This window comes from Cyprinus carpio, chromosome A3 (assembly GCF_018340385.1).
Source record: "Cyprinus carpio isolate SPL01 chromosome A3, ASM1834038v1, whole genome shotgun sequence".
NCBI classification, from domain to species: domain Eukaryota; kingdom Metazoa; phylum Chordata; class Actinopteri; order Cypriniformes; family Cyprinidae; genus Cyprinus; species Cyprinus carpio.
Window position 1 is genome coordinate 26,061,071 of NC_056574.1, and position 12,425 is coordinate 26,073,495.

The 12,425-nt window shown below is 35.6% G+C and overlaps 1 protein-coding gene across 1 annotated transcript; it reads right to left on the reverse strand.

Annotated features, from left to right (window-relative positions):
- Positions 1 to 4,833: 4,833 nt before the first annotated feature.
- On the reverse strand, positions 4,834 to 12,192 carry LOC109067147 (probable ATP-dependent RNA helicase DHX58). Its single transcript, XM_042726496.1, has 12 exons — positions 12,068 to 12,192; positions 11,183 to 11,356; positions 10,881 to 11,085; positions 10,069 to 10,259; positions 9,769 to 9,882; positions 9,537 to 9,669; positions 9,267 to 9,452; positions 7,749 to 7,996; positions 7,270 to 7,581; positions 6,964 to 7,154; positions 6,022 to 6,115; positions 4,834 to 5,890 (listed from the first exon to the last, which is right to left on the reverse strand). Exons 1-12 carry the CDS (start codon positions 12,077 to 12,079, stop codon positions 5,699 to 5,701), a joined length of 2,052 nt encoding a protein of 683 aa, XP_042582430.1. The 5' UTR covers positions 12,080 to 12,192; the 3' UTR covers positions 4,834 to 5,698.
- Between the last annotated feature and the right edge of the window lie 233 nt (positions 12,193 to 12,425).

Sequence of the window (12,425 nt, forward strand, 5' to 3'; positions counted from 1 at the left end):
ACTTTAGCATAGTTCTATTTTGATTACCTAGAACAAGAAATCACAGTAATGCCACATATTTTCATCAGAAATTGAGGAAGGGGAACAGGATTTTACACAACACTGACTCACCATCAATCACATGCAGAACAAAGACATGAATGACAGCATGAGGAAAGAGGGCAGTGATATCTCACACTAGGCAGACATTGTAAATCAGGTCGACAAAATCACTAATAATTGTGATATAGATTGCTTGTGCTTGATTATAAACATTTCAGTGTGATTGCAAATCACTTTTTGACTGTTTCTATATAGGTCATCACGAGGACTATAAAATGACCTTACACTCCAATTCTAAAGTTTGGGGTCAGTACATCTCTTAAGCTGAATTTTCAACAGTCAACAGATAAATTCATCGAAAAGGTTTAGAAAACTAATTATTGAAACAATCTAAACATTTTGACACAAACAGAATGTCACATAGCCTACTATATTTTAAATAATGATAAATTTCTTTACTGTGCCTTTACTGTGACTTTTTTTGAACAGTATATATTTTCTTAATGCACAATGTTGGTCTTGTTATGGACAATTTGTGAGTGCTTGTTAATCAAAAGCAAAATGTTTTTATTTTGCAATCATTAATCAAAATGCAATAACTTGCTCCACCACTGAAACAAATGTATTTTTTCATCACAAAATCTTACATGTCATGTTTTCACCCACTGGGTTCAGACAGGAACATAATGGCACCTTTTCACAATCCAGTCAACCCTGATGCATATAATCAAGTCATGTTCTATATATTTGAGTTGTGAAAGAAATTATGTTCAATGGGTATATCTTCAACCAAGATATCGAGTGAACGTGTTTGTGCAGTTTGGATTGCACGTGTTATCCAAACATAAATAAAAGCACTGAGTGCTTTGTTTTCCAATATTACACATTGTCTCGCAATATCTCTCTCTCACACACACAGTCAGAAACACACATGCTAACACACACCTGGCTGTTTGTGGAGAGCTGGCCTGCACAAAAGCCAGATAGAGGTTGATTGAACACAGCAGATGTGAAATTACCCATACCCCATTTGGGCCAATTTCCTTGTCTTTTACTGGCTGTTACTGGCTATCTGAAGAGAGTCAACACATCCATTCAGTCTCTACACAGACTGTTCTCTCCCTCTAGTCTCTCTTGTTCGACATTGTAAAAAAAGAAAAAGAAAAAAAAAACCCAGTCTACCTGATCATTAATGCACAGCTTCTTCGAAGAGAAAATAGGAGCCTATTAACTATAGAATAGGGAGAATAAAAGAAAACAAGATTGACAGGGTGTTTTTCATACAAGCCAGAGAGAGATGGACAAAAGGAGGAGGAGGGGAGGGAGAGACAAAGAGAGCAGGACAGACAGAAAGACTGAAAGAAAGATGGATAGACAGTGTGACTGTGCCGATAATGACAGACACACACCGCACATTGTAGACAAATAAACGACAGCTCGAATTTCTTCTTTCCCTTTGCCTTCTTAAAAGAATAGTCAGCTCAAAAATTGTTCCGTCATTATTGACTCACCCTCATGCTGTTATTTATTCTGTAGAGCACAAAATGAGGGATTTCACGCTTCATAGTTCATTGAATCTACAAAAAGGACAAAACACACACACAAAACAGTCCATAGTCACTACTGTATATTCCAAGTATTCTGAAGTCCTGTGATGACTTTCTTTGAGATACAGACTAACATTTAAATCATTACTCAGTAAAAATCTATCAATCTGTTAAAAGCCAGGGAGTGAAACTTTAGAAAAATATTATTTATTTAGACTCTGTAAAGCAATCTTGAGTTTTGAAAAGGTGCTATATAAATAAAACGTATCTATTTTTAATCCAAATAATGAATGAATAATTGGTCAGGTCTTTTCTAAAACAACAACAACAGTTGATCTGGTTCAAGGTATCAACTCATTTAAGTTAAATTCTCATCAAAATAAAGTGATGCCATGGAAGAACCATTTTGGGTTTCCCAAAGAACCATTCAGTTGTTGTTTTTTTCCTTTAGTGTGGAAAATTGTAATAATCTGATAAACCTTCTTCTACTATAAAGAATCTTTCACGCAATGGAAAGGTTCTGTGGATGTTAAATGTTCTTCAGGGAATCATAGATGCCAATTTAGAACCTTCATTTTTAAGAGTGATGATCCAGTTGCAACGGTTCTTGAATTATCACCTCATTAGAGGAGAAGAATATTAGTGAATACACACCTAAATTTCAGTTTGGCTTCAAAACACTTAGCACATGAGTCAAAAGTAGCACATGAGTCTTAAACCACTTTATCTTGTTCTTTTAGGATCTTCAAAGATTACTATGATCTGAAAAAGACGTTAACATTCTTCAAAATTCACTTTTTGAGCTCCATGAAATAAAAGCAGAATAGGGTTTGGAACAACATGAAAGTAAGTGACAATTTTCATTTTTGGGTGAGCTATTCCTTTAATAACTCGCTACAGTCCCTCGTTGTCTTTTATAGAGTAAACTATATACAGGATTAGCATGTTGTTAGTGTGGTCAGATGTTTATATATGGACTGAAAAAACTGGGTTTACAAGCTGGACACAAAAGAAAAGCATTTGTTTCTGAATTGGTCAGCTTTTGCATTTGAGCATGAGTAATTAAAGACCATGTTTAGCTACAACAGAATGAGGAAAGGAATTTTGGAATATAGATTTACTTTACGAGACAAGTCCGTATTTACATTCAAAGCTGTTTTATAATCCTTTTGAAGTGACCATAACTATCTGTTGGGTAAGTGCTTTCATAACATTTGGTTTCAATTACAGAGTCTTTGTTGGACTAAGAGGAATGTCTCTCAGTCTCTATATGTGTGCCGAGTCATTTTAAACTGACAGCGGGAGGAATATTTGGTTTTACCTTCTTGGCGGAGTCCATTCATCCATCATATCTTTTGCACCTGGGACTCTATGAACACACATGCACATGCACACGCACACGCGCACACACAGACAGAGGAAGCACTAGAGAGCGACTTACACAAACAGACTTAAACACACCTAGTATGAACCCTGCTGACATGATTAATCCTGTCTGATAAAGCCAGTCCAGATCTGAACACACACCAACAACATCTGTGCCATGTGCGCTTATGTACATGCTGTAGTGTTGTCTATATTTCTGACCAATAGCTTTTGCTAGACCCTATTTAGGGTCTTTCACTGTAACCTCCCATAAAATCTGCAGTTAAGCTATGTGATCTCTCCTCATGTTAGCTGAAAACAGTGTCTGCATTAAACTGTCTGACACGGCTCACTGAAATACTTAATTCTGGTCAGTGGCAGCAGTCAGTGATCAAATATTATTGTACACTACACTGTATATTGGACCGTTGCCCCATCAACAATCTGTAGGCCTACACAGAGCTTGCCATAACACATCTTTTTTTTCTCACATAATAATGTCCATTTCTTTGCTTAAGTGGGAACAGAGATATTACAGACAGTAATATTTGCTCTGACCAATAAAGTTAGAGTCATGCACAGTTGATGTACTCACAGAAAGCAAAAAATATAGGCATGATGAGAAAATCAATATGCTACATAAAGGAAGTCTGTGTTAGCAGAGAACTGAGTTAAAGGTATGTCTGTACATCTGTGATGCAGCTCTTCCTGTCTGTCTGACAGAATTTTAGCTTTGACTTTGAATGTCTTTGCTAAAGTCTGTGTAAATGAGCAGCATGTGTATGTGTGTGTGTGTGTGTGTGTGTGTGTGTGTGATTTGTTCTGCGGGCATTTTGTGTATGTGTTTAAATGTGTGCTGTGGGCGTTGCTGAGGCACTGATCCGTGCAAAGCCACACTGGCACAACACTACCCTTTATGTCAACCCCAGGCCTATGACTCTGGCTTTCTTTTGCTTTGATTACATTTAATATTACAATAACACATGTATATTTGTTCAAAGTTTGTCCTCCATCTAATTTGCAGATGGTTATTTACTAATTGCCCTGAGCCGGTTCCACTGATTCCGCCAATTGCACATTTGATTACATACAGTAGGCCTATATATATAATAAATATAAATAATATATATTTTTTCTTGCCTGAAGACCTTGACGTACACATGGAAAAACAAAGAAGTTTTTTTTTTTCATATAATATACATATAATATAATATACACATCAGCATAATGTATATATTATATATACATTATTATATATAATGCTATAATTGTTCATAACATTACTAACAGTTGTCACCCTGAGCTCTCAACAAGGCTCTATATATTTAAAAAAAAAAAAAAAAAAAAAAAAAAAAAATTATATATATATATATATATATATATATATATATATATATATATATATATAATATATATATTATATATATTATATATATATAAATAAAAACCTGAGCACCTGACCTCCTGGACATCCAGTTAGTTTTGGACCCATGTGCAGACTGAAAGAACACAATGGCTAAAGAAGATGACCTGTGCACATAATAGACTATTGACTTCTATAATGACAAGTGTCACTTACTTCCTTCTCAACTTACAGGTTTGACTTACAGCACAGGAACTAAAACAAACCAAAGAGTGTTTAAGCGAGGCAAATCGCATGTGCAGATGAGAACTAATTAACTAGGGAAAACTAACAACAATTAACACGAACGGAAAGCAAGACTGCTTGGCGCCATCTAGTGGTTGACGCTAAAGACGATCAAAAATCAATCAGAAACTCCAGATTTTTAAATCTATGACTGCAGTCTTTCCTTACATGTAGGCTCCTAACAGAAAGTATCCACTCGAGTAGCAACTATAAGGATGAAAATACATCAAATACAGTGCATAATTGTTTTATTATATATTTTTGAAAAATCATATATTCTAGATGTGATATACAGACTCATGTGGTAATGCAGAAATGTAAAAAGGTCAGACTTTTAAAAAGGCATGCATTATACGCATTATAATTTTATGTTTGGTGAGACACATACTTAAGTGCTATAAACAAACCTGTAAGCAGTCTTTAAATGAAGACTCACAGATTTTGAAACGTATTCATATTTCTCCTCATTTGTAAGTCACTTAGGATAAAAGCATCTGTTAAATGAATATATGTAAATGTTCATGCAATCTGAAAGCGACAGTCTGAGCAGACTAGAGCTCAACGAGGGCCATTAAGACCTTCAGAAACATTTAGAGACATATTGCAGAGTAATGTCTATAATAACTCATAATCTGGGCAGCACAGACCTGATCCCAGAGAGGGACACCAGAATAATTAACGAGATTGTTCAAAATAAAAATACCATCACAACACTTACACACACACACACACCTTTCTCAGACAAAAGCAAACAAAACTCTCACATGACAGAAACTACTAAGTAAACACTACAATTTAAAACTATATGTCAAGTACAGATATATTATGTGGAACAGAGATTCCCAAATGTCTTTTGACACTCACAACCAAGCACAATGAACCAAATCACAAGCACGATGGATAATCGGCATAATTAGAATGAACATGTCATATTCAAATGATGCTAAGTAGTTTGGAATTAACAGCAATTAATTGCCACTTGCAAAGTCTCCATGACCTACAAGTAGAAAACCAATGTTATACAAGTACTCACTGTAGACAGAGAAATTCTGACACAGTAACTGTGACAGTGTTTTGACTGAGTTTAAAAGGTGTGTCAGTCGTTTAAGTTTAGGTCAGGGAAACGACTGCTCATGTCCTCAAGAAAGACGAACTCTTTCACCTGGAACTCAACATCCTTCCACTGCTTGGGAGTGGATTTGCCTTCAGGAGTCTTCAAGGAAAAGCTTTTTATTTTTAAGCAGGGGAGTATTACCACATTCCTGTATCTAATCTCCATTCCCCAGTCCTGAGAAAGAGAGAGACGGAGGGATGAAGAAATGTAGGTCAGTATTCTTAAGGACTTCTTCCTGTGTTTAGTTGGATACATTCATAATACAACATGTGTTTTTTTGAAGTGTAAACTAACACAATCTATACCTTTCCACATTTGTTGCAGTTGATAACCCGTCCAGGCTCCCAATCTTCAAAGTTCCTCCCCACAAAGACCTGCCCACCTGTTCTGTAATGCCTCCTATAAAGTATAATTGTTTTTGATCATGGTAGGGATCATTGACTTCATTTATTTTCTGTCCTATAAACTATCAATCAAACCCTTTTTGCAAGCATATTTTGATTTTATACATTATTCATTTATTATATTTTGATTAAGACATTAAGTATGTTTATTACAAATGGTTTTACCATATATTTTACTGTAACTGCACTTGAGTAAGAAAATGTGCTTCTAAGAATATAACATAAATGCCAGTACCATTCAAAAGTTTGGGGACAGTAAGATTTTATTTATTTACTTAATTGTTGAAAAAAAATAAAATTATACTTTTAATACTTTTATTTAGCAAGGATGCATTAAATTGATCCAAGTGACAGTAAAGATTTTTATAATTTTTTAATTTTTGAAATGTTTCTATTTCAAATAAACGCTGTTCTTTTGAACTTTCAATACAGAGTGAATCCTGAAAATATTAAGCAGCACAGCTGTTTTCAACTGATAATAATCAGCATATTAGCATGATTTCTGAAGGATCATGTGACACTGAAAACTGTAATGATGCTGAAAATTCAACTTTGCCAACATGAGTTAAATTTGAGTTTCTATTTTTTAAATTTGAAAACAGAATCAAATAGAAGCTGTCATTTTAAATTATAATATTTCACAATATTATTGCTTTTATTGTGTATTTCATATAATAAATACAGCCTTGGTGAGCATAAGAGACTTTCAAAAACAACCCCAAAATTTTAAAAGGCAGTGTACTGTTTTTCATTAAACACTCTCCTCGGTTGCACATTTTTCAGAAGTATTTAATGTCTATTTGGTCTGTGATACTGACTGTGATGTACTCTTGAATAACTCACACAAACTCAGGGTTGATGTTGACATGGTGTGTATTTTCTATTTTCCTTAAATCTTCTCCACTGCAGACAGGCAAGAAGCATCCTCTGCACTGAAACTGAGCCTGAGCAGGACTATAGCGTTGCTTCCTCTCATCCTTTTTCCTCTCGCCCTGGATTCGAATCAGAACAGCGATTTGCTGGAGCTCGGATATCTGACAGGAATAAAGAAACAGAAATATGACCTTATGTTAAAATGTGAAGGCAATGCAATTTGAATACTTCAGGTTTTTCTATTATTTGACATGAATGCAAAAATGAGTTGCAAACCTTGTGTCTAAACTCTCTTGGACTCATTTGCTGCACTTGCTCAATAGCTTTTGCAGTCAGACTTTCTAGATACTCATTGGTAAGTTCCCTGCGTATTTCACGCCCACCTTCTTCTGCCACCACTGAGTAGACGCTGTTCAGAGCTCGAGCCCGCCCACTGGCCTGCTGCTGAGCGATCTCATTGGTCAACAGCCCATAACGTACAACTAAGTTGCATTCTGGAATATCAAGTCCTTCCTCAGCTACACTGGTGGAGATGAGGAGGTTGAGGATTCCAGTTCTAAACCGTTTTATGGTTTCCTTCTGTTCATTCTAAGAACAAACACAAAAAAAGCAGACAGAAATATATAACTTATAAGTTATAACTAAATTCAGAATTAGTCTGTTTTTAGTCCGTAAATACCGTATATTAGATGTTTTTCTTCAAGTAAACATGACTAACAAATGCTTTTTAGGGTCGTTTTCTTGTGTGAAAGTACCTGGGTCATGTGATTTGCACCTGTACCCCCTCCAGTGAGAATGCCAGCTCTGATGTTGACCTTCAGCAGCGCAGGGTTGGAGTTCACCCAGTCATGAAGACAATGGGTGCCCCTGCGGGTCTTTGAGAAGAGGATACCACGAGATTTTTTGTCACTAAACTCATCCAGCAATGTGCGTTGCAAACGGGCCAGTTTGGGGTTTTCATAGCAGGCATTCATTGCCAGCAGTTTAAGCTCCATGCGGTTCTCTGAGCAGAAACAGAAGAGCAGGATTATGTCATCATTTCAGTGATTGGTTGAGATTTTATCAGCTGACTGCTAATAACAAAGATCTTCAAATTTTGCTGTCAACATAGACCACCAATACAGGGATAGTAATCTGAATATGTACAAATATAACTGAGATTTATAAGCAGAAAGCAAGTTAATCAATGAATAATGAATTTAATTTCAGCCTGTTACCCTCAAAAAGTTTTTTTTGACTTCACAAGACTTGGAATACAGCGCACAAATCAAGTGGACTTCATTTATGGTGTTTTTTTTTTGCACCGATGATAAAATTCTGGTCAATAATTATTTTCATATTATGGTAGATAACCAATGAATTTTATAAACATTCTATACTATTTAGCCTAAATAAATTAAAAATGAAACACAAAACACTAAAATCGATGGTTTTAAATCTTACATGTGAATATAGACATCACAAAATTATAAAATTACAGCATAAAAAAATGTATTTATTTTGAAATTAAATAAAGATTGCATTTAACAGTGTTAATAAATTATTACTATTTCTTAAATAATAACTTTGAGTGTTAGATGACTCAAAGATAATCTATATGTAACAGTAGGGTACGTGAGCAGGCACAAGTACATATATTTATTAATGCTCACACTTTATTTTAATGTATAATTCTCGCTATTAACAAATCATTAACTATGACTTTTGCCTCAATAAACTCCTAATTTGCTGCTTATGAATAGTCAGTAAGGTATTTGTAAAGTTTAGGTATTGGGTAGGATTACGGATGTAGAATATGGTCATGCAGAATAACACATTAATCTTTGCTTTATAAGTACTAATAAACAGCCAATATGTTAATAATAGGCATGATAAGCAACCAGTTAATAGTGAGAATTGGTCCCTATACTAAAGTGTTACCTTATTAATATATTTAAATATATAATATCAGCAGATATATATTTAATACTAACTGATGAAATACAAAAAAAAAAAAAAAAGTAAAATTGGCCCATAACCACTGTGGTGCCAATATTTTTTAAACTTAACAGCCCCTCAAATAAAGGCTTCAATTGTATGGAAAAATAGCATGCAAAATTTCTCCCCGTTATTATCATTTGTGTGTGTGTGTGTGTGTGTGTGTGTGTGTGTGTGAAATGAAAGTCATACAGGTTTGTAACAACACTGAGGTCAGCAAATGATGATTTGTTTAGGGGATTAACTGTCCCTTTAAGAGAATCACGATAGTCAACAGCACAGTAAACAATCCATACCATCAAAAAGTCCCTGGAGAAAGATGTCTGTTCCATCCAGCAATTTGGTTTTCTTTGAACTGTAGAACTCGTCTAGACCACGGAAAGCGTCCACCATGCGAACGGTGTCATTAATGAGAAGAGCGTCGTTGTATTGCCGCAGGTGCAACGCACACTGAGCAATCAGTCTGTCCTCTTCCTTTACACCTGACAGACAAACACACCATCAAATCAAGTCATGTCTTTGCAGGGGATTTAGAACGTACAACTTAGAATTTTAGTGTCAATAACCTGCTTTTTCTAGTTCCACCACATCAGCTTCATATTCCTGGGTGCCCATCTCTCGCAGGCTGCGACTCACTGTTGACGGCATAAACTCATGAATCATCGACATCATTGACTTTAAGTGGTCTCCAAATGGATCCTGTTGCACACAAACAGACATGCACACACACTTATTGGTCTTGAATATTTAAGCAGTTGTATAGAATCACACAACCTGAAAGCACACAGAGGAAAGTACCAGAGCTCTTCTTTCAACAATGTCATATTGCTTTTTGGGTCTGGGGACGACTTTCTGCAGTACTGGTTTAAAATTCTTGGTGGACACAATTACTGAGTCCAGATTGGCACAGATCTGAGAATGAGAGAGACAAAAGAGATTCTTTCATTAGTTCACAGCACAAAATAAATTAGTTTTGTTCATTATGGTTCATACATCTGATATTAAATATTAAAACATGACTTGAATTGAATTTTAGTTTATGCACAAGTTTTTTTGTTAGCTTTTTTACCCAGTCCTAATTTGTACATTTAAACACACCTGCAGTACATGTTCCACAGCTTTATCCAGTTTCCTATTTCCTCCTGTACCAGGTGATGCGGTGAGGCCCAAAATCTGAGGCAGATTCCCTTCTTTTCTCAATTTCTTTTCAACATAGCGGCCCATAATCTTGTTATAGACGCTCTCCTTTTGTGTATGGTGACATTCGTCTATTACCAGCAGGGTAAAGTCTGAATAGACACGAATGAAGGGTATTGAAAAAATTGCATATTAGTACGTCATCATGTTTTCGACTCAAAACTTTTTAAAAAATCAATTAAATGAAGTAGTCAGTGAAAGGAAATGCTTAACCTTCAAACTATTGTCTACTTTAGAAGATCATAATAAATATTGAGCTGTTTTAATTTGAATCCTTTTCAACCTCAAAAATGTTTCAAATCATAGTTTGTGTGATTATGGGTAAAGGGGTTGCAGATTTAGCCTAAATTAAGCTGTCTCTTAGAAGGTGCTACTTGGTTTGAAGTTACTGATAAACTTTTGGGTTTTGGGTTAATAATTAATGAATAATAGTTGAAATAAGTTAATCAAAAGGTTTTTACACATTGGTTTGCATACCAGTTCAACAGATCATTATGGTTAGCTGTATGGTTTTAATTGTTAAATACAATCAAAAAAAGTCTCTTATAGTACTTACAACGATAAAGCATGGGAATTGTTCCTCTAATACTTGCAAAAAGCCAACCAAAGTGTACCATATTCATGGAAAAAATCAAGTTTACATTCATGTGCTGTGAGTCAAACTGTTGTAAGGCATTATATATCATGGTGTGTCATGCATAATCATCTGTTACCAGTCAGCTCCACGTGTTTTTCCTCCTCCGTGTTAATCAGGGCATTCTCCAAGATCTGAGCCGTGCAGATGACCAGGTCTGAGGCCTTGACTAGACGCCCAAAAAAGTCTTTCTCATTACTGTCCCCACTGATGGCTGTTATCTTGTATCTTCTCTCAAGATAAGGCTTGAATTCTTTTGCAAAGTGCTGGTCAACTAGATGCACCTGAGAACAATGGATATGAAAACTCTGTGTGTAACTCTATATACAATGAGAGTAATAAAGTAAAATCCAGAGTGATTAAGCACTAATCTGACTTTACCTTGTTGACGAGCACTATCACTTTGGCATTGGCTGTGGTCTCCAAGTGGTTCTGAGTCACATAAACCGCAGCACGGGTTTTTCCTCCACCGGTGGGCAGCCAGATGATGCTGTTCTCTCCTCTGAGTGCGGCCTGCACCACCTCCTCCTGGTACGGTCTAAGACCAAAGTCCATCTACAATCAAACAGTCAGAAGAAGAAGGTGCAATAATGACAGATATTAAATTTTGCATGGTCAAAAATGATCAGTATTCATGAAACACATCAGTTTGTCACCACACATACTAAAATGGTTTGACTGAAATGACTGACACATTTCCTGAAAATAATAATGCATCTGATTAGTCATATTCTGGTTTAAAAAAAAAAAAAAAAAAAAAATGAAAACAAACAGGTAATAATACATTCAGACCATTACAGATTTACCAGTGTAGTGTGATTACGAATAAACTGATCCACTGCCAGTCAGTAAGAAACAGGTTTAATAAGAATTGTGGAAACCAGAATGAATGTTTCAGATCTTTTCTCAACTTTTATAACTTTCTAATATGCATTTAAGTTAAATTACTGGCATTTTCTCCAATAATTTTTGTTAAAGGGAGAGTTCACCCAAAAATTATTTTTTTTGTAATTATTTGACATCAACGGCTGCCAGAAAATTTTTGGTTACCAACACTCTTCAAAATATCTTTTGTTCAACAGAACAAGGAAACACAGATTTGCAGCAACTTGACCGAGTAAATGGACGACAAAATTTTCATTTTTGGGTGAACTCTCCCTTTAACAACTGGTGGTATAATCATAATAATTAATCTTAAAGACCTATAAACTAAGATCAAATAACTATATCTGAACACATCAGTATTGTGTCAGTATGTTCACTCACCTGTGCTGCCATTACTGTAGTGGTGAGGGGTCTGTGTGCTACTATGAGCGGCTGAACCTCCTCTGGTCTTTAAAACTGTCCCTTTTTGAGCCTGCTAAGCAGAGAAACGACTAAAACAGAGAAAGGGCCCGGCAAGAGGAGAGAAATGACATACAACAAAATAGGGGCCAAATTCAACGACAGCAGGCATCTGTGGACTGTTAGTAAAAGAAATAAAAAACTTTTTAATGAGTTGTTTGTGTCAGTTGTTATCAGAGGCTTGTTTTTCTATGATTGCCCCTTGGCACAGCAGTGATGTGGACTGAAACAGAATTTGATTCATAAATGTAGAGAGCAGAAGCTGGTATATAAGGGCAGA

What these genes read in the sequence shown, in the direction of transcription:
- LOC109067147 (XM_042726496.1), bottom strand. An exon ending in CTGTGGAACATGTACTGCAG is followed by an intron (nt 9,883 to 10,068) that starts GTGTGTTTAAAT and finishes TCTCATTCTCAG; the next exon opens with ATCTGTGCCAATCTGGACTC. An exon ending in CAAGAGAGTTTAGACACAAG is followed by an intron (nt 7,155 to 7,269) that starts GTTTGCAACTCA and finishes TATTCCTGTCAG; the next exon opens with ATATCCGAGCTCCAGCAAAT.